At 37.4% G+C, this 27,112-nt stretch overlaps 1 protein-coding gene across 1 annotated transcript; it reads right to left on the bottom strand.

Annotated features, from left to right (window-relative positions):
- Nucleotides 1-2,023: 2,023 nt before the first annotated feature.
- On the bottom strand, nucleotides 2,024-27,026 carry LOC140137740 (MOB kinase activator 3B-like). Its single transcript, XM_072159505.1, has 7 exons — nucleotides 26,892-27,026; nucleotides 16,438-16,588; nucleotides 13,947-14,040; nucleotides 11,242-11,375; nucleotides 9,768-9,883; nucleotides 8,883-8,969; nucleotides 2,024-2,375 (listed from the first exon to the last, which is right to left on the bottom strand). The coding sequence occupies exons 1-7, from the start codon at nucleotides 26,922-26,924 to the stop codon at nucleotides 2,346-2,348; spliced, it is 645 nt and encodes a 214-aa protein (XP_072015606.1). The 5' UTR covers nucleotides 26,925-27,026; the 3' UTR covers nucleotides 2,024-2,345.
- Between the last annotated feature and the right edge of the window lie 86 nt (nucleotides 27,027-27,112).

Here is a 27,112-nt window from a genome sequence, read left to right as displayed (position 1 = left end):
TACATTTACCAAGACAGGGCAATAGATCTATGTTACAGCAGTACACAATAAATTTATTACATGTATCTTATACATCTTGTCCAACCTACAAGATGGTATGCCTGTATCCATGCTTTATTTGATGTTATACACATATTAACTGTCTATGAGTGTGATGGTGAAATATAATCACGAGGTGAAAGATGGATTGTTCCATTCCACGAGCCGGGCGCGAGTGGAATGGAACAATACATCTTTCACCGAGTGTTTATAAACTGAGCTCAAAAAGAAACTTATAATTTTTCACAAGGTCATATCTTGAAATCATGTCCATCAAATTGAACCAAAATTACACACAGGTTTACTTCAATACTCTACTCTTAACACATGTCAGTAACCAAGCAGTTATCCAACTGACACAGCAGCATAATGCACTGTCATGGAACAGCTTCCTGGACCACATTCACAGCCCAGCCCTGTTTCATGAAAAAAGTGTATGAAAACCAGAAAGCAGCACCGTTTTATCATCTGTGCAAGGATCTTGTGCGCATTCTCACATATTTTTTGTGCTGGGTACCAAATGTTGGGCTGTGAAAGTGGAGGAAGTCCAGGAAGCTGTCTCCCATGACAGTGCATTTTGCTGTTGTGTCAGTTGGACAACTGCTTGGTTACTGACATGTGTTTTGAGTAGAGTATTAAAGTAATCATGTGCGTAATTTTGGTTCATTTTGATTGACACTATTTTAAGATATGACCTTGTGATTCAAAAGTTGTAAAAAATTATATAAGTTTCTTTTTGAGCTCAGTTTATTTCGACCATTACACAAATTTAAGACAATTAATATTTGTTTTATATCACTCGTACATAAATTCTATTACTTTTGGGGTCCACCCCATAACTAAATTGGCGAGTCTCAGCGCACGGCTTGGTGCAGTCGCACTATGGCAAAGCACATGATGGTAAAAACTATCACACGGAGAGGCTGATGGTAAAAATGATAAATGGTAATCAACCAATGAACTGTCTAGAATTTATGAATGAGTGATATAAAATCAAATTGTTTTTTGGCTTATTAACTATCAAATGCTATGATGGGTCTCAGCACAATGGCAAATTGGGTTCACCTGCCATTTTCTCATATATCTGGATGTCATAGTATCAAGCAAAAGGAACCATATATCAGGAGATTCACAATTTTCATAAGATGATACAAAATGACCTATTTCAGTTGAAATTCATACACCCTATGACCTATCTCCCACACAGGAGGTGGGTGTAGATTTCAAATGGAGTCACCCATTCAGGTAACCTCATTTGAAATTCACACCCCCTGTGTGGACGATTTTAGGACATATCTTCCATAGGGGGTGTATGGGATTCAACAGGAATAGCCCAATATAACATGTTTGTGCAGTACAAACAATTGTTGAATGGGAGATCAAAAACTTTCTGTTTTTCAAAAGTGTCAACAAAATTTCTGGCAAAAAATGAAACATTTCTGAGTGAGTACCAACATAGTTTTTTTGACCTAAAAGAGAACATTTTCTGCTAATCACTAATGGGTATTTGCAATATCGAGTACGACATGTACGCACATGATGACTGTATTTAACATACTGTTCTTCAAACACCAGGTTTTCTAATGTAACATGCATGGCTGTGTTGTGTACATACAGTTGCGATCACCAGCACATACCAGAACTCACAACATATATAATACTGGCTTTAGATTAATAAAAAACGTGAAGATTACAAATGTTGACAAATCTGATACTGTCTTAACCCTGCTTTGCGCTTTCATTACAGAATTATAGCAGATTCAACCCATCGTGGGACGTTTTTCCAACAAAACCAGGCTGCCGGTCACTCATCTACCAGTCATGCATAGCGTGATATGCATGATCGCCCGGTAGCCCATAGCCTGAATTTGTTTGAAAAACGTCCCACGATGGGTTGAATCTGCTATAGTTGCTCTTATACAAGAATTTGAAGGTTTACAAACATTACTAATTCATATTTGTACATAAATCTCTGATTTCCATAATCTATATAATACCTTAGTACAATAGTAGTGTGCTTATTATATACATCTAAACACGGTGCAGTATCAAAATCCATAAGCATACACACCCAAATATAAATGGTAAGGGATAATATATTGAAATGAAAAGGTTACCATTAACTCCACTCTATGGCTGCAGAAAAGATCTGTGAAACTATGATTTAGTAAAGGCGAGAAGAAACACACAGACGGACAGACACACAGACAGAAGAGACAAACAAATGCTCCAGATGAGAGGCATCATGCAAGTCAGGGTGAGTGAGACGAGACAAGAGTGTAGAACAGTGAGCAATTCTGTGCCATTTATTCACAAATACGATCGGCCATGTCTTTCTGTAAAAAGTCAAGAAACAAAGAAAGGTTTTCTTGATGTAAAAAAAACAGTGCATGATGAATTCTTATAATAGGATGGAAACAGGCAGGATTAATATATATTTCATGTAAGTTAGTACAAATGAAAGTGAGTTATGCATCTATACAATGTGACTGTGTAAGGAAAGACTATACAAACTTTCTTTCCCACATCATGAATAATGACGAACAATGTTCAGCAAATTCTTGCCTATTTTGAGAAACGGATATCAGCAGTCTTTTTGCACTTGCCACCACAACACGTACATGACAATGATTATTGCGTGAAAATAAGGACATGTGATGAGCCACTGCTTGCTCAGTAGATGTGGTGCTAATATTTTGCGACCTGAAAACATGATTAGCCAATCAAAAACCTTCTTTCATGTTGAGAGATAAGAACAGGGTCATGTGATGCGCCATATACTGTTCAATGAATGAAATGCCATCTCATGGTGTAATTCAATTAGCCAATCAAACCTCTACTTCCATACTTACACTCTACACCGATCACAAAGTGTGAAAGATTCCTAACAACACAGGTCTGCAGAAAATGCAACTTTAAGGTGTAAAGTCCTGATTGGCTGATTGAATCACACCTGCAAATACTAACATCTCATTGGCTGACTGAGATATAGCACATGTGTTCTATATCACACCCTTTTCAGCAAAGTATTAAGAACTTCATCATGAAGTTTAACTTTGATTCTAATTCGGTATAGTGATGAAGGTGCACATTTTGCTGGTTGTAGTATCAAATGTTTGCACATCACTCATTAAAAATTTAAAGGTATCTATGTCACTACCAAACATAAGGTGAACCGCAATACCGTAAAAACTCGATAGTTAGCATATGTGCTTACTATCGAGTGATTTTGAAAACATGAAATTGTACCAAAGTCCGACGGTTTACCAATTGAGCTTATGGGCTTGAGACACACATTTTCAGGTTTACTTGTTCGTATATAACTATGTGTATCGATGATTTGCTCCAAATCTTTTACACTTTTGTGGATGGGGCTCTTCATGTATGCATGTTTTCAAAGCGCTCGATAGTAAGCACATATGCTAACTATCGAGTTTTTACGGTATAATGACAACAAATGAAACATCACAAACTATCTTTAACATCATGAGATTCACTCCATTCGTAACTACCACATGTATTACATGTGCGTACTGTAAATTTCAAGAACATTTCTTCAGGTACAAACAACAATATTGTACATTACTACTCCTTCAATCAATCAGTCCGCATGTTCTAAATGGCTATGCTACAGTCCACACTATCAAATTTGTTATGACAATTCCATTTCCAATGTACCATTTTCCACACTGATGTGGCAGTGACGTCAACGCGTTAAGGCAGCTGTTTTGTGGGCATATCTATGTGGCATCTTTAATCGTGTGCGTGTGTACGCCAGTGCTTTGAGCGAATGCTAGCGATTTCAAGCTGCGCCCAATGAAATGCGCACTGACGTCACTGACACATCATGATGAAGAATGGTATATAAGAAATAACCAGTGTATTATGCTTTGATCTTCCACCTGACAAATGCCTAGACTGCTGCCCTCATTCGTCAATCTTCTGGATTGACGACTGAGAAAACTACGTGGGAAAAAAGTGGCGGACTTTTGCAACCAGATTCTGGTTGCACATGAATATTAAGCAGTTTGCAAACTTTCACTGAGACTGCGCAGTTGTGTCCCAGATCGAGTTTGTGGTTTTCAGAACTTCAGAGCGTGATCTTGTCACAACGGCGTGCCGCGGCGCAGTACACACGGCGCGGTACACAGTCAGTTGCGCTATGGCGCATTAACCAAAGTCGCAAGCATGGGTCCGCCACAATTTGAACTGTAAGATAATCAGTCGTCACTACGAAGCATAACATAGTACATGCGCAGTGTAGACGGCTGGTGGAATAAGTCTAACAAATGCCTAGGCCACTACTATTCTCTCTTCATGGGAACAAACCACGTCCACAGGCTTCAATAAATGGGTTCAAAAACTTACCAAGCCCTATTCATGATACTCTTTTCTTTCATATACCACACATGATGTAAAAAGTGAATACATAGAGCTGTCTTGCTTTAAATACCCTTTACATGGTTAAGAAGCAGTTATATACACCAATTGCTAGTAAATATCAAAATCATCCACCACTAGGACAGGGCTCTTGACCTACCACAAACAAGTTTATAAAATTGCCATTTTGGGTTGCATACAATACTGATCAGATGCCTAAATGTTCTGGTATACAATACCATGTGCTCTAATCTGTTAAAAGCACAAATGCATGCTTGTCATACTTCATATTAGAAAGCCTACAGGGTTAACCAAAGCATATTTTAACCAAAATCTTACTTGATTTTCCCATTTTTTGATGGTGAATAATATCTGAATACTATGTGGATTTGATGACAACAAGGTGATTTGAGTATGTGCAGACCTCTTTATGTGATGTCTTGCCATCCTTGACAATTGACGGTATGCTAGTAAATGCAGCGTAAGAGTGGATGCTTCTTTATATGACTTAGGTGGATGCTGTGACTAAATCATCTCTTACATATTTAATTTGGACAAATTTTAAGTGAATCCAGACAAGAGCCAAATACATCAAATACATTTCAATGAAAGCAGCATCAATGTAGTTGCAGTGAGGGTCACGAAACATGAACACAAACCACAGTGTCTTAACTTTGCGCAAAACACAGTTAGTAATGAAATTTGAGTTAAATGGCATTATGGCACACACACGCATACATCATGAAATGCTGGCATGATATGATATCATTCAACACCCATCATGTACAGCTGGCATATAAAGCTGTTTAGTGAAAGCATCCCAATGTAAGAATGTCACAAGATGAATAATAATGTTTGTATAATTTACCACTCTCCCATTTCACAAACTTCATTACCAAAAACCCCATGCAATATGGTTGTTTCCTAGTTGCCAAGTTGTTGGACAGGTTTGTAAAGTAGCAAATAGCAACTTTCTAAATGACCACATGTGCAATGCAGACATCTATAGATTTCATTAACATGTGCATAAGTAAGTGACAGTGAAGTGTTGCCTGACAGTCACCTTTTGCCTGACGGTCAACTGTTACCTGACAGTCAACTGTTGCCTGAACTGTTGCCTGACCAGTCAACTGTTCCCTGACCAGTCAACTGTTGCCTGACAGTCAACCGTTGCCTGACCAGTCAACTGTTGCCTGACAATCAACCGTTGCCTGACCAGTCAACGGTTGCTTGACAGTGAACTGTTGCTTGACAATCAACTGTTGCCTGACAGTCAACCGTTGCCTGACCAGTCAACCGTTGCTTGACAATCAACCGTTGCCTGACAGTCAACTGTTGCCTGACAGTCAACTGTTGCCTGACAGTCAACTGTTGCCTGACAGTCAACCGTTGCCTGACAGTCAACTGTTGCCTGACAGTCAACTGGTGCTTGACAGTCATTCACTGTTGCCTGACAGTCAACTGTTGCCTGACAATCAACCGTTGCCTGACAGTCAACTGTTGCCTGACAGTCAACTGTTGCCTGACAATCAACCGTTGCCTGACAGTCAACTGTTGCCTGACAGTCAACTGTTGCTTGACAATCAACCGTTGCCTGACAGTCAACTGTTGCCTGACAGTCAACTGTTGCCTGACAGTCAACTGTTGCCTGACAGTCAACTGTTGCCTGACAGTCAACTGTTGCCTGACAGTCAACTGGTGCTTGACAGTCATTCACTGTTGCCTGACAGTCAACTGTTGCCTGACAATCAACTGTTGCCTGACAGTCAACTGTTGCCTGACAGTCAACTGTTGCCCGACAGTCAACCGTTGCCCGACAGTGAACCGTTGCCTGACAGTCAACCGTTGCCCGACAGTCAACCGTTGCCCGACAGTCAACCGTTGCCCGACAGTCAACCGTTGCCCGACAGTCAACCGTTGCCCGACAGTCAACCGTTGCCCGACAGTCAACCGTTGCCCGACAGTCAACCGTTGCCCGACAGTCAACCGTTGCCCGACAGTCAACCGTTGCTCGACAGTCAACCGTTGCCCGACAGTCAACCGTTGACTCTGGCACCGTTGCCTGACAGTCAACCGTTGCCTGACAGTCAACTTTTGCCTGACAGTCAAATGTTGCCTAACAGTCAAATGTTGCCTAACAGTCAAATTTTCCCTGACATACATGTATGTGACCTTCTTACACTCTAAGCATCACAGATTTAGTATTGGTGTAAATTAAATATACCCAAAGAAGTCAGCTGGGAACAATATGCACAAGACTATAGGAAATCAACCATATTGGCTTGTTACACATGGACCAATCCAGTAATTAATGTGTCTAAAAACTTGTTCATTACAAATGTGCCTAGGTACACTAGTTTTCTTTCCATGGGTGATACAAGGCCGAGCTTGTGTTCTGCAAGTCATTTTTGTACAGTATATCATAAATCAACCGATCAACAGTGACTTGAATGCATTCACTTGTGTACTAATTTGTAAAATGGCAGCATTCCGGCGACACTTGAAAACCACTGTATCTGGTGTTGCGTGACCTCTGCATGGAGGTATTTATGGTTTGCTTGTACAGAGGTTGTGTGAGCATCACGGATGAGAAGACAGTGACATTGACAACTGTGATGGCAGGAGGGACTGTACATAAATGGTGAGGAGGGAGGGAGTAGACATCTTGAGATATAAGGGTTGGGACAAGGGTAAGGATCAACGGTGGTGACAGATCCTTGCTGCCATTTCTTTCTGTTAGAGGAGAAAGATAATAGGGAAAAACAAAAGAACATGTTTAGATTATATGTTGTAGGGCACGATGGTTGCTTGTTCATGCAATAAAATACTTTCACAATATTATTGATGTTCATAGAAATATTTATCCTATTATAAAATCCTTGGACCATTAGATGTATAAATTGTGGAAATGCTACTGTGAGTTTCACCCATGATATTATGCAAAATTAATGCTTTGTATTGCAGAATGGGATATTCCAGCAAACTTGCTTGAAACTAGCACTGTACTATTGAGCTCGGTTTATATACTTTGTACAGCTCGTAACAGGCAAGACTCATATTGTTGTGGATTGATTTTGAATGGCAAGCATAGTTGGGGGCATGGGGGGAAGCACCTACCCGAACTGCACTTCATTTACAGTATTGCATGACTGATTTACAATTTGAATTTAAGGGGCGTAAGTTGGGACTTAATTGATGAACAGTGACAACAAAAAACAAAGTTGGTGAATATCAAAATTTAGTTTACTTCCTCCTGGATACCTGAATTCACCTCAAGTTTGTTAGTAACGTCAATCCTTTTTGGCAGTTGCGCAGCAAGCGTACCAAAACCGCAATTTTACATTTAACGGTTAACTACTTGAGGTGAACTAAAATTCTAACAACTTAATCACTGTTGACTTCTGTATACAGACAAATAGCATACTGTGTATTATTGGGTGAATGCAGGAATGAATAGCTTGCATGCCCTGGGCCTTAATTCTGAGGTTATAATTACAATGATAATTATTGTACTTATAGCCTGTCTTGTCTCAAGTTGGTCGCAGTCAGTGTCCGAAATAAGAAAAATATGGAGGTTGTCCCAAGGACAACTGAAGCATAAATTCTGCTTGTCCTCAAAACATTTTGGTTGTCCCCAAAATGTGTCATATTTTTGGAGGTAAAATATAGTGGTTGTCCAGGGGATAAGTTCATAGCTCAATTTGGTTGTCCCCAGTGATTTTTGGACAAGAGGACAAGAGGATAAGTGCTTATTTCGAACACTGGTCGCAGTGGTAGATTCAAATCTTGCATGCTAACCTAATCTGGCAGGGCTTATACACATGCATAGAAGGGCGATTTGTCCGTATGCTGTCTATGCTACCGCATAAATGCACTGTTTCAAATCTGCCACTGCAAAATCCAACATGCCGTTAACTCTCAACTTGAGACAAGATACATTTTAGGTACTTGGACTCTAAAGACAACATAGATCATGAGTATCCATACAGCACCAGGACAGACTGGGTCAAATAAGAGTTAAATATCCTTCCCCTTCCAAACTCACACCTATATATACATCGTAATGGCTCTACAACTGAAGTGAAAACTATCCTCACCACCATAAACTCACCCTCGGGTTTGAATTGATAATACTTAACATATCTACTTATGGGGACAAACCAAAAGATCAATGAAATCCTATAAAAATGTTAACTAGTTTTGTTTCAAAGCTGACCCCCTCCCTACCCATCTGTAACAAACTTGCTAGTGGGTGAAAATAACATTGATGTTTTAAAGAGCAGCCATTTGTAACCCATCTCTCCCCCATGACACTAGTTTCATTTATAGAATGTCATTGATCTTTTGAATTGTTCCATGAACCCTTTTTAAATCAGGTTTTACAATTGTGTGGAATAATTACCATAGTGGACAAAAAAAAAACCAGAGGAAAAGAATTATTTAATAAATAAAAAAATACTTACCAAAGGTTCTAATTCTTTTGGGTCAACCATCTGGAATTCTATCACAAAGTAGTAAAAATGTTTGTAACATGTGTTGATGTGTGCTTCCTGAAATTAAGAAAAGTAAACAAAAGAAACATATACCATTAAATCATTTTGTCATCAGTGGCGTAGCTAGGGGGCAAAAGAAGGCATATGCCCTGGGCGTCACCTTAGGGGGGGGCAGATTTGACCAATTCAGCGCCACCTAGGTTGATTCTGTGTTGGAAGTCAAAACTTTTATGCGCTTCACACACATTTCAACATAAATAGTCATTTGAAAGACAGTTCTAACCCTAATGCTACTAAATCATACCAAACCATACAGCACAAAGCGACTGTAAGACCATGCATGCCATGTGATCCGATTGAGTAATCATGCCAATATAGGCACCAAACAATTGGCCGGGCTAGTCACACGCATGGCTAGCTATACCGGTTCTACTGGTTGACAGTCGATGGGTCAATACCTGGGCTGGGAAAACAACTTTTCTCTTCATGTTCTTTCTTCCTTCCTTCCAATTAGGCAAAAAGCAGGTTGGGAGTTGGGGTTAAGACAAAAATTCTACTTGATTATAACCAAATTAGTGGTATTTGTGCAAATTTTCGCATGCCCCACACACAATTGTTTCAAAATGGGGGGGGAGCCATTCTGTATACTTTCCCCAGGTGCCACAACACCTAGCTATGCTACTAGTTGTATTACCACTTAAGTCCCATGCATGACAATTCAATCCAATATGGTGGATATCCATAGCCATGTGAAAGGGATTATATCATCTCCAATTTATCTCTTCGGTGTCAATGAACTGATCCATCTATTAACAATTGACAATTGAGTATAAAATTAAGGTGAACTATACTTACTGCTCCTATTGATACCAATTTGTCAAAGTGGTGAATATATACATGGACAAATACTCTGTGCAACCGGGTCAACATCTTCTTACATGTGGGGCCAAAGTTCTTTGGGAATGGAACATCTGAAACAAATGAAACCAATCACATCAAATGAATCGATTAAATTGTTACGAAAAAAAATTCTGTAAACAAAATACACTGCTGGGGAGTAGTCTGCCTAATAGGCGAGATTTCCCCAATACCATGATGGTAAAATGATCAGTGTCCGAAATAAGGAATTGTTGTTGGGCAGGAAAAACCTCCTACGTAACCTATTGGCAGTTTTGTTTTAAACATGTTCAGGGGCCACAAGCACATAGGCTTTTCCTGCCCAACGATGGAATACTTGTCCTTAAAATATTTGAGTTTTTCTAAAAATGGGTGATATTTTTTATTGCAAAAAAGTAAAACTCAAATTTGTTTAGCGATTTTTTGCTATAGAAACTACATCACTAAGAATTAGGAAACCTGTGTTATTATTCCAAATTCACCATTCTGATCATGCAAAACTTGATCACTGGCACCAGCGGTTATGAAACTAATACTATAAATATGACAAGTAAAAAATTTTATGCCCAGTTTTATTTATTTATTAAAATATAGTGGTTGTCTATTGGACAAGTGCATAGCTCATCATAGTTGTCCCCGTTGGGTTTGGGACAAGAGGACAAGAGGATAAGTGCTTATTTCGAAGACTGATTTGATGCTTTAGTTCTTATAACAAAATGCAATTATGAAACAAGAGTCAAGTTTTTAAAGTTTACTTTGACAGAGGAAGTCATTTGACATCTACTAGTACTACCTTTATGTTGTCTTTTCCCCCTTTGTTTGAACAGTTTTGCTTTCGGTTTTTGTGCAACTTATCCATTGTTTACATATGATATCAGGCATAGTATGACATGTTATTTCCCTGTAACAATCAAGTGACTAAAAGGATTCTGTGAAACGGTTCCTGTGATAGAAATATATCATATTGCAGGCAACAATGAAACACAAATGAAGTCAACACTTCTACACCTATAAAGCCAACTAACAGGGATGTGAGTGGCCTCAGACAAAAACATGCAAGCTCACCAGTCCATAATCTGTATGTCTTCCTTGAGATAATAATTTAAATATTGTTTTTCACTGCATCTCTAAATGTAATGATGATAATGTAAAGATAGAAGTTTACATTTTCACAAAGGAAATGATGCAGGGAATCCAACTAGCATAACAGATTCCTGCAAAAATAAGCAGTTTTGTGAAAATCACAAAAATTGGATTTGATTTTACTGTCTCGAGGAAGGCATACAGACTATAATAAGCAAGTGATTAAAATTTGTCCACAAGTCAATGCTGTAACAATTCAAGTGTAAGCTTACTCACAACTTGCCTGCAATTTTCACACAAATTTGTTTTTGATTTCGGTTGATCATCTATCATGTAGTAGAACACTTACCAACATTGACTGGGAAGAGTGTTTCATTGTTGATGAGTTTTTCTACCCATTCCATCAGGTTTGATATATACTCATTGGCTGGAAGTGCTGTGGGCTTCTTGTACTTCTCACCATCACACCACATGTACTCATATCTATAGAAACAATGACAAACACATAACTCATTATGATGGATGTGGGGCATAAGCGTAGCCCCCACTGTGGGATGCTGGCTGCCATGACATTTTAGATTTGTAGGCCATTTTTTGACCAATTTTGATAATTTTTGTCAAATTTCGCCACTCCCCCTTACGCCACTTACACCTGCAAATTACAACACACTATAAACATGTAAAAATATCATGCCTGGAGGTCTCATGTTCAGTATTTTTACAGGCCTAGTATGATGCAATATATATAGGAATACCAGGAAATCCTGTAGGAAAAACTGTAAGGAAGGAATGTGGTTTGGCAAAAAAAGCTCACTTCTGGTGCCAGGCTACACAGGTAATATACATACATGTATAGTTCACAACATAGCCTGTGTTTGGGATGTAGTAGAGTAAGATCTACTTTCCTACTACACATAAAAGAGGTTATTGACTGCATATCAGTAGGTTTTAGGATATTGTGAAAAATCTTTAAAAAATTTGCTTGTCCAAGCAAAATGTTTAGATTACACACCGGACAAACTGTAACAAAAGTGGACACCATCTGTTATGTCAGCACAAGTCACTTTTAAAGTAAAGTGTGCTGAGGCTTGTGGATCAACGTCTAGGTGCTGTGCCTGTGCGTAGCGCACTATAAATCACTCACGTTGATTTTTTTTTAATGAGCACTAAGCCCTAACAAGAAAAACATCTGAAATATGGAAGATAAAATAACTGACGAAATTGTAAGCAATTTCATACTCATTTAACAATAAAAAATCATGAAGATGTAAACTAACAAAACCCATATAATTTCTGTGTCACATAATTTCATCCACTTTAGCCTTGTACACCATCCAAAGAATGTAATGTAACTAATACTATCAAGTTGAATATCATTGAAAGGGCACTTCTGTACTCTTAAATTCCAACCATAATTGACAATAAATGTCTTGGGTTTACCAAGAAAGCAAAACTTTACCTTTGCAATGGCAAAATGCAGTAGAATTCCATCTGGCTCAAAATAAGCTAAGGTGTCATAAAAGTGTAACACACAATTATTTTTCCAGCTCTTTTCTTTTGGTCTCCAACCAGGTTTAAATTATAGTATGCACATATATCGTTCATAATACACTAAAAGAAGATCAGTTATAGACCATTTACTTCACAAATTTAATTTTCTAGCCCTTGCGTACGTTATATTTGACAGACACAATTTTGATGATTTTCTGCAATCAAATAAAAATTTATAAAGTATTACATTTTGTATTTTGTGGTTATTTAGGTGTAGGACCTACAGCAACTGATTGTGGAAAAAAATGTGTCCAAATATTACAATAAGGAGGATAAATTGTTATAAATAAAATGTGTGTCTGTCAAGCCATAACATACGCAAGATGTCTGTCAAATGTAACATACAGAATAATAATTTGGCAAAAACAGTAGTTCAAGATGGGAAATTGAATAAAGATCACATGCAGTTTATAAATCACATGTTTTAAAACACTTTTATAAACTCTAAACTATCATCATAATGTGAACATCAAGTGATTTTTAATTTTTTAAACGTATTATGTATGTTACTTTTGACAGACACATACAAATCTTGCGTATGTTACTTATGCATACAAATGTTTGACAGACAACACTTAACAATGGATTGTGTCATCAAAAAAGCTTCTCCTCACAAAGTGATAGCTAAATGCTATGTCATGTAGCATAATTAGCTGTATCACCCTAGTTTAGCAGGAATTACAGCACCGTCTTGCGTATGTTACTATTTGACAGACATTTCAAGAAAAATTTTAAAATTGTTATATGTTCAAAAAAGATAGCAGCCACTTACAAATTGATTATAATATGGAGAAATGAAGTTATTTACAATAGATTTACCCTTTAGTTTATGCTTCAAGTCTTTGTTTATAAAAAACTGAGGGACTTCAAAATCAATCAAAAGTTTGACAGACAATAGTAACATACATAAGGCAAACTTTTAAATCCTTTTTTGATCTGTTAACTTATAATTCATAATGCCTCTTTCTGTTTTTTTTGATTGGTTTACTGCACCATTTTGGGAAACAGGTCACATGAATTTCTATAAGGATCCATAAAAAAATTAAAAGCTGTTGAAAAAGGCGTCTCTTGGCATGTTACAAATAAAAGTGTAAAAATAGGCATTTTACAGCTATTTTTATTTTTTTTTATTATTTAGAGTGAAAGGATTTTACTTAAATTGTGTATGCTATGTCTTTACTACCTAAACTTGCCACTAAACTAGCAAATATTCCATTTCTATAATTATTTTTTTTTTTTAAAGATGTCAAAATATATGGCTATAATATGACACCTTAGCATATTTTGAGCCATCTACAAGCATATATGCCTGACAAAAGAGACGAAGGGAACCCTATACAAAAATATTACAATAGATTGGTCTTACAACAACGCACATTTGTAAATCCGCCTGTATCGGTAATATAATGTTTTTGTAGAGGGTGTCTGCTCTCATTTAGAGGCATATGCTTGTAAACAGAATTCTATGGTATGCCTGTTCTCCAACCTGATGTAACTACTTACTTTGGACCTCCACTCATTGTTGGACATGACTCCTTTGTGCAGTATTCACATATTGTTCCGTATATTAGATTGATTCTGTTAAAGAAATCAACCACTGAAACAAGAAAACACATTATATGTTTAAGCTTTTGTTACTGTGAGAAATAAATGCTCTGTAATAGCCATTAAATCTTTCAAGGTAAGTATGCTTTCAATGGCACAACACCTTATGTTTACATGTATGTTTTGAAGCATTGAAAATACCTATTTGTTGCATAAATCACTGTGCTATAATCATGGATGAAAAAGATAACATACCGCGTACAATCAGTCAAAGTCTCAGCATTACCCGATAATGAGGGCTGATTGTTCTATGAAATGTGACAGGCGAGACTGCTACGCACTTATTGCATATTTTTATGGTCTATCGCGTAGGCACACAACCCACACAAAGGCACGGCACGATCGAACAATCGGCCCTCATGAATATATGCGAATTCACAGCACACAATGAATGGGGACTTTGACTGATTGTACATTGTCTGTTATCTCTTTCGTCCATGGCTATAATACTCAAGTACCATCTGCTCAGTGTAACACAATAGGGACTAACTCTTGTTTTAACCCATGTTTTACACATAATTCATTTATCTGGATTTTGCACTTATCCGGCCAATGCTTAGTCCCATCATGGCTGGATAAAAGGGGTTGGACTTTACTCACCATGAACTGCTAACCAGTCATTGAGGTCTTCCTCTGCTGGTAGTGATACGACACCTTTAAGATCTAAACCTGAGTTAAGAGATGCCTGGGCTTTCTTATACTCACCATGAACTGCTAACCAGTCAAGGAGGTCTTCCTCTGCTGGTAGTGATACGACACCTTTAAGATCTAAACCTGAGTTAAGAGATGCCTGGGCTTTCTTATACTCACCATGAACTGCTAACCAGTCATTGAGGTCTTCCTCTGCTGGTAGTGTCGTAGTGATACGACACCTTTCAGATCTAAACCTGAGTTAAGAGATATTAGGCTTTCTTATACTCACCATGAACTGCTAACCAGTCATTGAGGTCTTCCTCTGCTGGTAGTGATACGACACCTTTAAGATCTAAACCTGAGTTAAGAGATATTAGGCTTTCTTATACTCACCATGAACTGCTAACCAGTCATTGAGGTCTTCCTCTGCTGGTAGTGATACGACACCTTTAAGATCTAAACCTGAGTTAAGTGATGCCTGGGCTTTCTTATACTCACCATGAACTGCTAACCAGTCATTGAGGTCTTCCTCTGCTGGTAGTGATCGACACCTTTAAGATCTAAACCTGAGTTAAGAGATGCCTGGGCTTTCTTATACTCACCATGAACTGCTAACCAGTCATTGAGGTCTTCCTCTGCTGGTAGTGATACGACACCTTTAAGATCTAAACCTGAGTTAAGAGATGCCTAGGCTTTCTTATACTCACCATGAACTGCTAACCAGTCAGTGAGGTCTTCCTCTGCTGGTAGTGATACGACACCTTTAAGATCTAAACCTGAGTTAAGAGATGCCTGGGCTTTCTTTTACTCACCATGAACTGCTAACCAGTCATTGAGGTCTTCCTCTGCTGGTAGTGATACGACACCTTTAAGATCTAAACCTGAGTTAAGAGATGCCTGGGCTTTCTTTTACTCACCATGAACTGCTAACCAGTCATGGAGGTCTTCCTCTGCTGGTAGTGATACGACACCTTTAAGATCTAAACCTGAGTTAAGAGATGCCTGGGCTTTCTTTTACTCACCATGAACTGCTAATCAGTCATGGAGGTCTTCCTCTGCTGGTAGTGATACGACACCTTTAAGATCTAAACCTGAGTTAAGAGATGCCTGGGCTTTCTTATACTCACCATGAACTGCTAACCAGTCATTGAGGTCTTCCTCTGCTGGTAGTGATACGACACCTTTAAGATCTAAACCTGAGTTAAGAGATGCCTGGGCTTTCTTATACTCACCATGAACTGCTAACCAGTCAGTGAGGTCTTCCTCTGCTGGTAGTGATACGACACCTTTAAGATCTAAACCTGAGTTAAGAGATGCCTGGGCTTTCTTTTACTCACCATGAACTGCTAACCAGTCATGGAGGTCTTCCTCTGCTGGTAGTGATACGACACCTTTAAGATCTAAACCTGAGTTAAGAGATGCCTGGGCTTTTTTTACTCACCATGAACTGCTAACCAGTCATGGAGGTCTTCCTCTGCTGGTAGTGATACGACACCTTTAAGATCTAAACCTGAGTTAAGAGATGCCTGGGCTTTCTTTTACTCACCATGAACTGCTAACCAGTCATGGAGGTCTTCCTCTGCTGGTAGTGATACGACACCTTTAAGATCTAAACCTGAGTTAAGAGATGCCTGGGCTTTCTTTTACTCACCATGAACTGCTAACCAGTCATGGAGGTCTTCCTCTGCTGGTAGTGATACGACACCTTTAAGATCTAAACCTGAGTTAAGAGATGCCTGGGCTTTCTTATACTCACCATGAACTGCTAACCAGTCATGGAGGTCTTCCTCTGCTGGTAGTGATACGACACCTTTAAGATCTAAACCTGAGTTAAGAGATGCCTGGGCTTTCTTGTGTAGTTGGTATCGTAAAGTACCTTGCTCAAATTTCTTCTTCGGTCGGAAAGTCTGCAATGACAAATTCAAAGAAGTGAATATAATTATCAAATAACTTGATTCAGATTTTTAAAATATTGATTCTAAGTGTGGCCATAGCCAAGGGTTTCCATGTCGCGATATTGCGCAGCAAAATTTATTGTGATATCGATCATATCGTGATAAATTTTAAGACCAGTAAACTTGAACGCTGTCCACGTTCAGCCTGATTTTCATGCAATTTTCAACAAAACTAATAACTGAAATAATATTAAATGGATTCATGGAATAAATTAGGTACGGTACATCACAAGTGCTTCATTATATTTAGAAAGGTAAAATCTGACTACAAACTTGGAATATTATTGCCAAATTTAGCGACTTTATTCAGCTTTCATTTGGGATTTGATTCTATAGTTTATTGTAGGGTCATCGATGAAGCAGTGACAATTATCGCATTGCGATTTAATTAATATTTTGCGACACTACACACCCTTAATTCATTAAGATTATGGAACCAAAAATGTACTTAGCGTCAATTCAGCATTGATTCATGCCTCTACCATTTTTAAATGCAATTTCCAAAGAGCACAGCGATAGATCGCCCATTGTCCAGTCCACATAATAGAAATCCCGATAATTACAAGACTGATTATTATCAAATCTACTGGCAATATTAATTGCAAAATTAATTTTAAAATAAATATGCTTATCCTATCATTTTATCAAGTAAACATCTTCCTTTAATTAAAAAACATTGCGCATCATATCAAACTTATACAAAACAAACAATAACCTGGCCCAATAATATTACCACAGCTTTTTCAACTACAACTTTATCATGATGATTTCCCATCACATTACATAATACCAACACCATTATACAATGTAGATATCAAAACAGAAATAGTCCAGCACAATTACACAGTTGATACAAATGTAAATATATCCTGATTACAGATTACAAACTTGTATGTGTCACACAGTATCGATGCATTTTTGGCCTAATTATTCAGATTCTAGAGTATTTCTTATAATTAGCCCATTCCCCCTGTTGATGGTGTTTTGGTTCGGCTAACTCCAATTAAGCCGGAATTAGCTAAGTGGAAAACTGAAAGCGAGGGCGATTGTGTAGTCCATGACATCAACGGCGACGGCGTTAAGGCGCCAAATGTAAGAAAACTCTATTGGGTTATTCTCAATTTCTAATAAACATAGTCTGGTGCTGTATTTGGCTGAATGGAATACGGCATCAGACCGTAGATATTTTCCCACATTTTGTGAGAATAAACCAGGAGGTAGTGGTTTTATCCCCGGGTTTTATCCTCCAGTGAACATGAATTCTATTCTATAGAACTCAATTCTACTTGTTCGTATTAGGAATTCTGATATACTAAAAAGTAGACCAATCTCTTCCTTGGATTTTTAATAACAGTATAGCCCACGTTGCAGCCATGCGATTGCCGTGTGTAAAGTTTGCATGTGGCTTAGGATATTGCCACGTTATGTTACGCACATACTCGCGTGTTAGGATTATGCAAGTAATATGGAAAATATTTCCTACCAGTGATGTGTCATAAATATTAATTAGGAGCACGCAGGTAATACGGATTTTTAAGATAGCATGCGCTGGCGCAGTATTCACGTTTGTGCAAATGTTGATTGATGCAAAATACATACACATTTTGTAGTGATACTATACCTCAGCAAGTAACACATGCCCATAAACATACCAATCAAAATAGAATGATATAAATTACATGAATATGATGTAAAAAAATTCATATTTTGATGGAGGTATATAGATGATTGATGATGAATGTCTCCATATTCAACAGTATGTAAAAGTTAGCATCATCAAGCGAAAACAAAAGCAATTTCTGAAATATTTTTCAAACAACGGATACCAATACGCTCTTTCAGGACAGCAAGTGGTCAGCATATTTTTATTTTTAAATGTGCATACCAAAACAAGCCGATCAAGCTCATTCATTAGCAACCAGCCTCACCAATGATAAACCAGCTCATATTTCAGTTCTTTAAACCAGTCTGGTATACAATGTAGCCTACTGACTGTAATAATAGAGAGTAGAAAAAAAAGGAAGTGCAAAGACAGAACAGGAAGTTGAAATTGTCCAAAGTATCCATACATGTACCTATTTACAGGCTTACAACAAGTAATGGATACAAAAATGTTTCACAAGCCCATATAATATCCTATGAGTTGAATATCACATAGGCCTACATGTATCATAAATGTTAAAATGTAGACAAAACAAACAGGACCATCATCAGTAGACCAGTTGGTATGAGGGTGAGGGATGATGGCTTTTTTCTGCTGAATGAAATCCTTTTTGACCAATTTGGGTTTTTTCTTTCAAAATTCAATACTGAATACTTTCAACCAAATTGCTACATGTACTGCAATATATATTATGCACCCAGAAAAGCACATGAAATTTAAAATTGTAGAGGACTGTCAATTATTACATACTGTGTTTAGTGCATTTATAAATGAGCTCAATGCAATGTTACCAGGAAATGAAAATAATCGGAAAAGGAAACAATTAATTTCTGGCCAATAAAGATAATGTCAAACTTGATCAAATGCTATACAGATTGCAGATTGACCCACCTGTCTCATACCACAAATGCATGTACATTTTATTTATATTATCCTGATTCCTGTACCAGTGTTACAATCAGGTAATAATACTTGCTGTTGAAAAAGGACACTTGATATATATAATTTTCATACAATACTGGTGAGCTTTCAACGATGTAACATAACATGTGATTTATAGAATGCACATAATTATGACTGTTTTTCCACACAATCTACCAAAAAATGACAAATGAACACTCCAATGCCACAAATATTGTATATGCATAGATCTATACATTGTACATACGTGTATAATAACATATTTCATTGCCACAAACTCCCATTGTCTTTCCTGGTATTTTTAGTTTCTTTTGATATATTTTTTTAGAGAACTGTTCTCTATGTCTACAATGGACATGCAAACCACAAATTAAAATTTTGTCACCATTGCCATCATTTATTAAAAATTGGAAATTATTAATAAAAAATACAGTATCTGACATCAAAATTATTATAACTAGCGGTCACCCGTCTTTAGCAATTTGTAAATGATAGCAATGATGTTTGTGGCTGGTTTATAAATGGGGCGATTGAAAAATTGCAATAATTATTTCAAAGAGCTAGAGAAAACTTGTCTGATTTGACTTTTGCCCTGCTATAAACATGGCAAAAGCATTACCATATTTATAAGTGTTGTATAGTAAGTTCAATTCCAAGGATAAAGTAAACCATAAATTTATGATTTGCCATACCTTTTCAAACAAATCTGTTGTTTACTTTTCATTAAATATTTTGTAGTAAATATATAATCATTGTTGTTTGAAGACCATTTAATATAATTTTCTACGCATACATTTAGCACTCCATTTGACTTGATCCTTGGTGATGTAGATGTAACCAGCCTGTAGATAGCCTGTAAATTACATTGGATACCCAGACACAAAAGTACCTGAAAATCTTGTTGGTACCTATCGGGGCACCAATAGTGCGATACGACCAAACCCAATGTAGTGCCTATTTTTACCATTCCACGTAATACAGGCAAAAGATATATAGAGGTCAATCAAACCAAGAGGAAAATCATATGACATTTAGCAGGACATTACTGAATCTCCTACAAACAAAGCTATTATGAGGAATTCATCTAAAAAGAGGAAGTACGGTAGGTAAAAACAAATAGATACACACAAAATCTCTCACAAATCCTACATCTGGCTGCACAATAATAACATCAATGTTTTGAGTAAGCCTACGCATGTATTAAAACATTACACAGCAGTAATAAATGACCCACTATCTACTGCATAGTGTCTAATAAAATAATGGTATCCCCCAACTACGAGATAACATGGTTCCTACACTAATTTTAAGCTTTCTGACTGAGAAGCATTACATGCAATTCAGTAAAGTTTAACTTCAGGACAGAAGCATATCCATTGCACAACTGTTTTTCAACTTTTCTGATCCCAATCTCATGCATTAATTATTTTTGTCCCATGATCAAAACATTATTCAACATCTCAATGCATAAAAATTTGCAATGGTCAAGAGCAGCACTGTGGGCCGAGAGTATGCATTTTTATAATTCAACACAAGAACCAAATTACTCTGCCACACCTTGGTCTGTGTTGCCATGCGCCGTAAAATAATTCTTTTGAAAAATTAGTAAATTTATGTGGATGTGACACAAGTCTGAGTACCGTAATGTACAGTACAGGTCATCAGTAAATTTGTGATCCTTTGTTTTAGGGTAAAGCCCAAAATTTTCCACTTTACAAATGTCAAATTCCGCTTTGTAATTTTTACGATGAAAAATTACGATAAGGTTATTGCAATATCGCAAGACAGAGACTGGATATATGGCTGTGATTGGAGATTCTTAGATCAATATATAGGGCCTATGCTGGTGAAATAATTTTTCATGTTGAATTTTGAAGCCAATTTTATTATTTCTAAAGTTCATAAAAAATTAAAAAATATTTTTTTCATTAATTTTGCTTTTTAAAGCTTTTTCAGTTCATTTTTTTTCTCTTCAGTTCATTTTTTCCATGTTTCTTCCTGACACGGAGTTCTGGCTTTATTTTAGGGCCTCTACACTCTGATGCTAAATACAAATCCTAATTTTAACCCGACCCTTTTATTTATGATTTTACCGTGATAGTGAAAATATTTAGTATAGTAAAACAAATACAACATGTTCCATTTTGACTAAGTAGTCAAATCATCCAACACCTCGGGACCAGTAGTTTTTACTACTTCCCCTCAAAACATGTTGTTTTTGTATACTCCCATATTCTGTAGGTAGTCGTTGATTACCCTGGCTGTGGGCCCGTGGGGGCGAGCGTTGTCATCTTGGAGGATTGTGTTAGGTCCCAGATTGTGAAGATATGGGGTTGCAAATTGCTGCACAGAATAATGGTCAATTTGGCAAAATCTGTTTGAGATCCCACTACATTCTCACGATGTGTACTCAGCCGTGAATGTGGTGTCATTGTAAAGGGGAATAAATTAGCTCTCCATTGCTGTGCAACACAATATGAACATGCCACAAAAAATCTGAGATATACATATGTATGCTTGAAAAAACTTTTCAAACTTTTGTTTAATAAACCAAAACAATTATTTCAATCAGCTCACAACTTTTGAAGATATGCCCTTTTAAAGACAAGTACCCGTTTTTCACTCTGTCCACGGATAAAACAAAGTGGTTGGGATGGGTCATGCTGTGGAGTGGCCTGCAAGATCACCAGACCTCACACCACTTGATTTCTTCATTTGTGGCAAAATCCAAGATCTTTGCAAACGTATTAATTACTCCTATATTCGCAAGTATCCAGCGCACAAGGTTGGTACGCAATGCAATTGATGCAATGAGGACTAGGGCTGAAACCTGTATTCGTCAAGGAGGCAACCAGGTAGAGGGCAGAGAAGCACAGTAAACTCACTTCAAAAGAACCAAAGACAAATTAAACAGCCCTTCAGGGCTACCTTTTATTCCAAAAAGAGAAATGACTTATGTTGTCAATGAAAAAGAGAGCAAGAAACAATAAAGTAAGAAAGTAAGAAACATAATAAAACAAAAAGGCATAAAATAACCGAGAAAAACATAAATACCGTATTCGTTCCAATAAGCGCCCATGCCCCAATAAGCGCCCACCTACGGCATTTTCAATTCCCTTAAGGGTACCATTAATGTTGACAGAAAGGCGTTGATACAGTGAAATAGCTGGAAGACTACAAGTCCTGTGTAAACTTGAACGTCTCAGGACCCTTTAATAACATATGTAAATTCATCTCTAATAAATGCCCCTTACGAAAAAATTACGTCAACCAGGTGAAAAATAAGCGCCCACCCAAAATGACTTTGTTAAGCGCCCTGGGCGCTTATTGGAATGAATACGGTAATTTCAAGTATAGCGAAAGAAGTCCCATCCCACGTCAATTTCGCCCAAATTAATGAGTCAATGACACTTAACAAATCCATAACCCATAAGCCCACCGGTAAAGCCCATTCCCTAAAATAAAGTTGTTATTTTATAAAGTTATCATAGCGAGGAATGTTTTATATTCATGCATGGTATATGCACTTTTCACTCTTTGAAGTAGTCAAACCTCCTCCATGGACAGAAAAAAAAAACGGATACATTTCTTTAAAAGGTCATATCTTCAAAAGTTATGAGCCGATTGAAATACTGGTTTCGGTTTATGAAAGCTAACGGGTAAAGGCTTTTTTACATACCAACATATACTTGATCAACTTTTCTGAAATAGGAGAAAACGAGGGCGCAATGAGGGGCCTCTTTTTTTTGGGACACCCTGTATAAGAGCTAATGATAGAGTAGTTTAATATTAGGGATGCCCACTGTCAATACAGTTTCCACTAGAACGATTTTTCATTCACTGTGTGCGTGGACTCACACACGTATTGTCTATGGAGAAACTGATCGATACAAGAAATCCCAGGTGTTAAATGGCGTACATGACTTGTTTTGATCCAAATGTAGGCCTATATCAGGGTGTTTCAAGAAATTCCTGATTCCACCAGAAAACATTAACCAAACTTTTTCCTGTTTGGTCAGTAAATAGAGAGATCTTCATGAAGAGATCAACTTTTTTTATTGAAAAATTTAATGAGATGAGAACTACAACAGGTTGAAGTGACACCATTCCGTGCATCAGGTGTTCAAACGCAATTATCTCCGAATTTGAAGACAAAATGTGTAGGATGTTAAGAAATTTAAGAATGTTTAAGCCTACATGGCCCATCTCAAATCATGCACTTCCCCGCACACTTCTCACTACCATGTCCATTTCATATGCTATCCATCATGGCTTCCATGCACACACAGTGTATTGCTCAATGTAGTAAAGATAACCTTTGAGTTGGAGCAAATTTCAAAATGAAGATAAAATGTGCTGACCTTAAGGGGTACTACACCCCTGCCCAATTTTTAGTGCCCATTTTGCATTTTTCTCAAAAATTATAGCGCATTGGTGACAAGTAAGATATGTATATTATAGGGGCAAGGACTACAACTACTGCACTGGAAATGTTAATTTCAGCACAGACAACAGTTGTGGAGTTACAGTCAAAAATGAGGGAAAACCAATATTTGATCAATAAATCAATAACTACTTGCCTTGAGTTGGTGAATTTTCAGTGCAGTAGTTGTATTCCTTGCCCCTATAATATACCCATCTTAATTGTCACCAATGCGCTATAATTTTTGAGAAAAATGCAAAAATAGGCACACAATTGGCCAGGGGTGTAGTACCCCTTAAAAGATTGAACAATGTTTAAGACTACCGCTTTTCATTTGAAATAATGCACTTATTGTTCATCTCCTCTATGGAGATATTTTCCATGGCGGCCATCTATGATCATGCTTGAGGTTTCACCAAACAAACCATGGGTTTTGAGGTCTTATATTTTTTGTTGTATGTCAACAAAATCGATTAAATTTTCAGGATGATCTTACTTTCATGTTGTTATAAGCAAATATAATGTTCCAGATAAGCTAGTTAATAAATACATTAAGAAAAAGTACCTTAAAGTTGCACTTTCTGTTAGTATTCCTTTTGGACTTTAACTTTTAACATGTTCTAGCAGCCCTATATAAAACCGTGACACTCGAAAGGCCATATCTCTGGAATGAAACGTCCGATTAAGATTATTTAAACGCCAAAATGTTTCTTTCATCAATTCCCAGCCAATAAGGTAGGTCTGAATCAATTTAAAAGTACTTCAATTTTTAGTGGACATGCCTATTAATATACCAAGCACCCTCATGAGGGTATGTGAGGGTGCTTGACCAGGAATATTTTTTTCTACAGCCTATAAAATGCCCACCTTAAACATCAAAATATCACTACATAGCCTAATAAAATGAGAAGAAGCTAAAAACTGACGTACATGTACGTGTGTAGCAACAAGGGGTTGCCGTTCTGATCATACATTGTAGCAATCCGCAGCGTTTCTCGAATGCCCGGTATGAATGATCGTGAATTTCAGATGGACGCACACAAATCGGTCTGCACACAAGTTTTTGCAACCTTGTCAGCAAACTTGCGTCACATACGGACGCACATTTTTTAAACCTTAACGGGAACCCTGCTCCCACTCATCTTACTGATATCCTTACTTTCACCATCAACCCTCTTGGAGATTGGTTCGTCGTAGTTTGGTTCTCTCCCAGTCATCTTACTGATATCCTTTAATTAATTCCACCACCATCCTTCTTGGAGTTTGGTTCATCATAATTTACTTCTTTTCCATCTCCTGCTCTTACTCATAGCCTTGCTTGAAGTTGCTTCCATCATTATCCATCTTCGATTTTGATTGTCATAGTTTGGTTTTCTCCTACTCATCTTACTCATATCCTTACTTACGTTATCATCAAACTTGGAGTTTGGTTTGTCGTAGTTTGGTTTTCTCCCACTCATCTTACTGATCAATAACCTTACTTCCACCATCATCCATCTTAGAGTTTGGTTCATAGTTTGGTTTTCTCCCACTCATCTTACTGTACATACTGATATCCTTACTTCCAATTCCACCAACATTCAACTTGGAGTTTGGTTCATCATATTTTGTGCTTCTCCCACTAAACTTCCTGTTATCCTTACTTCCACCATCATCCAACTTGGGAGTTTGGATCATCATGGATTGGTTTGGTTTTCTCTTACTCATCTTACTCAAATCCTTACTTCCACCATCATCCAACTTGGAGTTTGGTTTGTCATAGTTTGGTTTTCTCCCAGTGATCTTATTGATACCGGTAACCTTATTTTCACCATCAATCATCCATCTTGAAGTTTGGTTCATCAGTTTGGTTTTCTCCCTTTTACATACATGTACTCTTAGACTTGCCTCCATGCCATGGTCCACCATCCATCTTGGAATATGATTTATCAAAGGTTGGTATTCTCCCACTCATTTTATAGTACACATGCTTTAAACATTACTTCCTTATCCATCTCAGATCTTGGATTTTGGTTTAACATAGTTTGGATTTCTCCCATCACTCAACTTACATAGATTTACTTACACACTAGGGATGGGTTATTCCGTTTATTTTCCTACACGTTTAACGGATCAGTGATGTGTGCGTTTAACGTATTAACATGCATTGATCCAGCCCATGATTTCATGATTATATGATAGGTGCGGTGCACCTCACCAAACCGGAATTTCTAACAGAATATGTCAGTATCAATGGCACCATACATAAAGATAAAATTCGCGAAGTCAACAGCCCAAACATGTCAAAAACTATGCATTATTTTGACGATAATGAATGTTTTGAGCAAGTTTCATGTAAATTATTAAGGTTGTCTAAGATTTTGTTACTTTCAACTGCTGATTTATCATTGTCTAAGAACAGAAAATTGAAGGCTGAAAATGACTTGCTCGCGTGTTACACGTTTACCACAATTGCTAAACGTTTTAACAGATCATGCGTACGTTTAATGGTACATGCGTTTAACGTTCCCATGCCTAATAGTAAATACACACCATCACCCATCTTGAATCTTGGTTCATCATAATTCATGACTTGGTGCGCCATGCTGTGGTACGCACCGACATGACCGAGACTTGTCTTGGTCTTGGTGTACGGTAACAATGTCTACGATGACTATGATTTCCACTGTCATCTCCGACGTCCGACGTGACATGTCTGATCTTTGTGGAGGGACAACATGTCACTGCAGGAAGTTTCAGGCTATGAATTGAATTGTCCTTGTACTCTGTCCGTATAATTCAGTTCCCAAAACTAAATATTATCATTAGAAAATAGGAATAGGATTGTAAATTTGTAGGCCTAGTCTAGTAGATGGCTAATTTTATTTTTAATAATTTTTATTTTCAGCGATGACTGGATTTCATTTCATTGTGCTGGAATTGTGATTCTTTAATATGTTTGTGACGATTTGATATAGCATCTTGTGCTTAGCCTGTATCATGTGTATCAATCATAACAAATTGCGTAATCAAATAAATTTATCTTGAACACGGGCCAACAAGTACTTGAATTCTACTACGCTAAATACGGTACGGACATGTACCTAACCCAGGAAATGAAAACACAATCCATGTAATTTCATCAACTACACAACAACGGCCGACAGGATTATGACTACAATTTATGTCATTATGATCACAAAATAGTAATCTTTTTAATGGTATCATAATCATACTAAGATAATGTCTGGATATCTTAGAAACCTCACCTTTTCTTTGGCGAAATACTTGGTGAAATCCATTTTTACTCTCTCAGTGTTGCTGCCGTCTCTGTATCTAATTCTCAGTGTCTAAAGTTCCTCACTTATCATTTCGTGCAACGAAAAGATACTCGTAGCTAGCGAAACGTGGAAGTTGTCGAAAAATCAGTGTTTCTATAAGATATCCGTATGTGGGTATTTGGTATTTCCATTTCCATGAAGTTGAGCCA

This window comes from Amphiura filiformis, chromosome 17 (genome assembly GCF_039555335.1).
Source record: "Amphiura filiformis chromosome 17, Afil_fr2py, whole genome shotgun sequence".
NCBI lineage: Eukaryota > Metazoa > Echinodermata > Ophiuroidea > Amphilepidida > Amphiuridae > Amphiura > Amphiura filiformis.
The sequence above is the reverse complement of the archived record's forward strand: the minus strand, read 5'-3'. Positions and strand labels throughout refer to the sequence as shown.

Bases quoted from the DNA above. Each gene is read 5' to 3' on its own strand.
- LOC140137740 (XM_072159505.1), bottom strand. From the start codon at position 26,924: ATGGATTTCACCAAGTATTTCGCCAAAGAAAAG. The intron at 14,041-16,437 runs GTGAGTATAAGA...TTCTTGTTTCAG, and splicing joins TGACTGGTTAGCAGTTCATG to TGGTTGATTTCTTTAACAGA. The intron at 8,970-9,767 runs GTAAGTATAGTT...TCTTAATTTCAG, and splicing joins AATTGGTATCAATAGGAGCA to GAAGCACACATCAACACATG.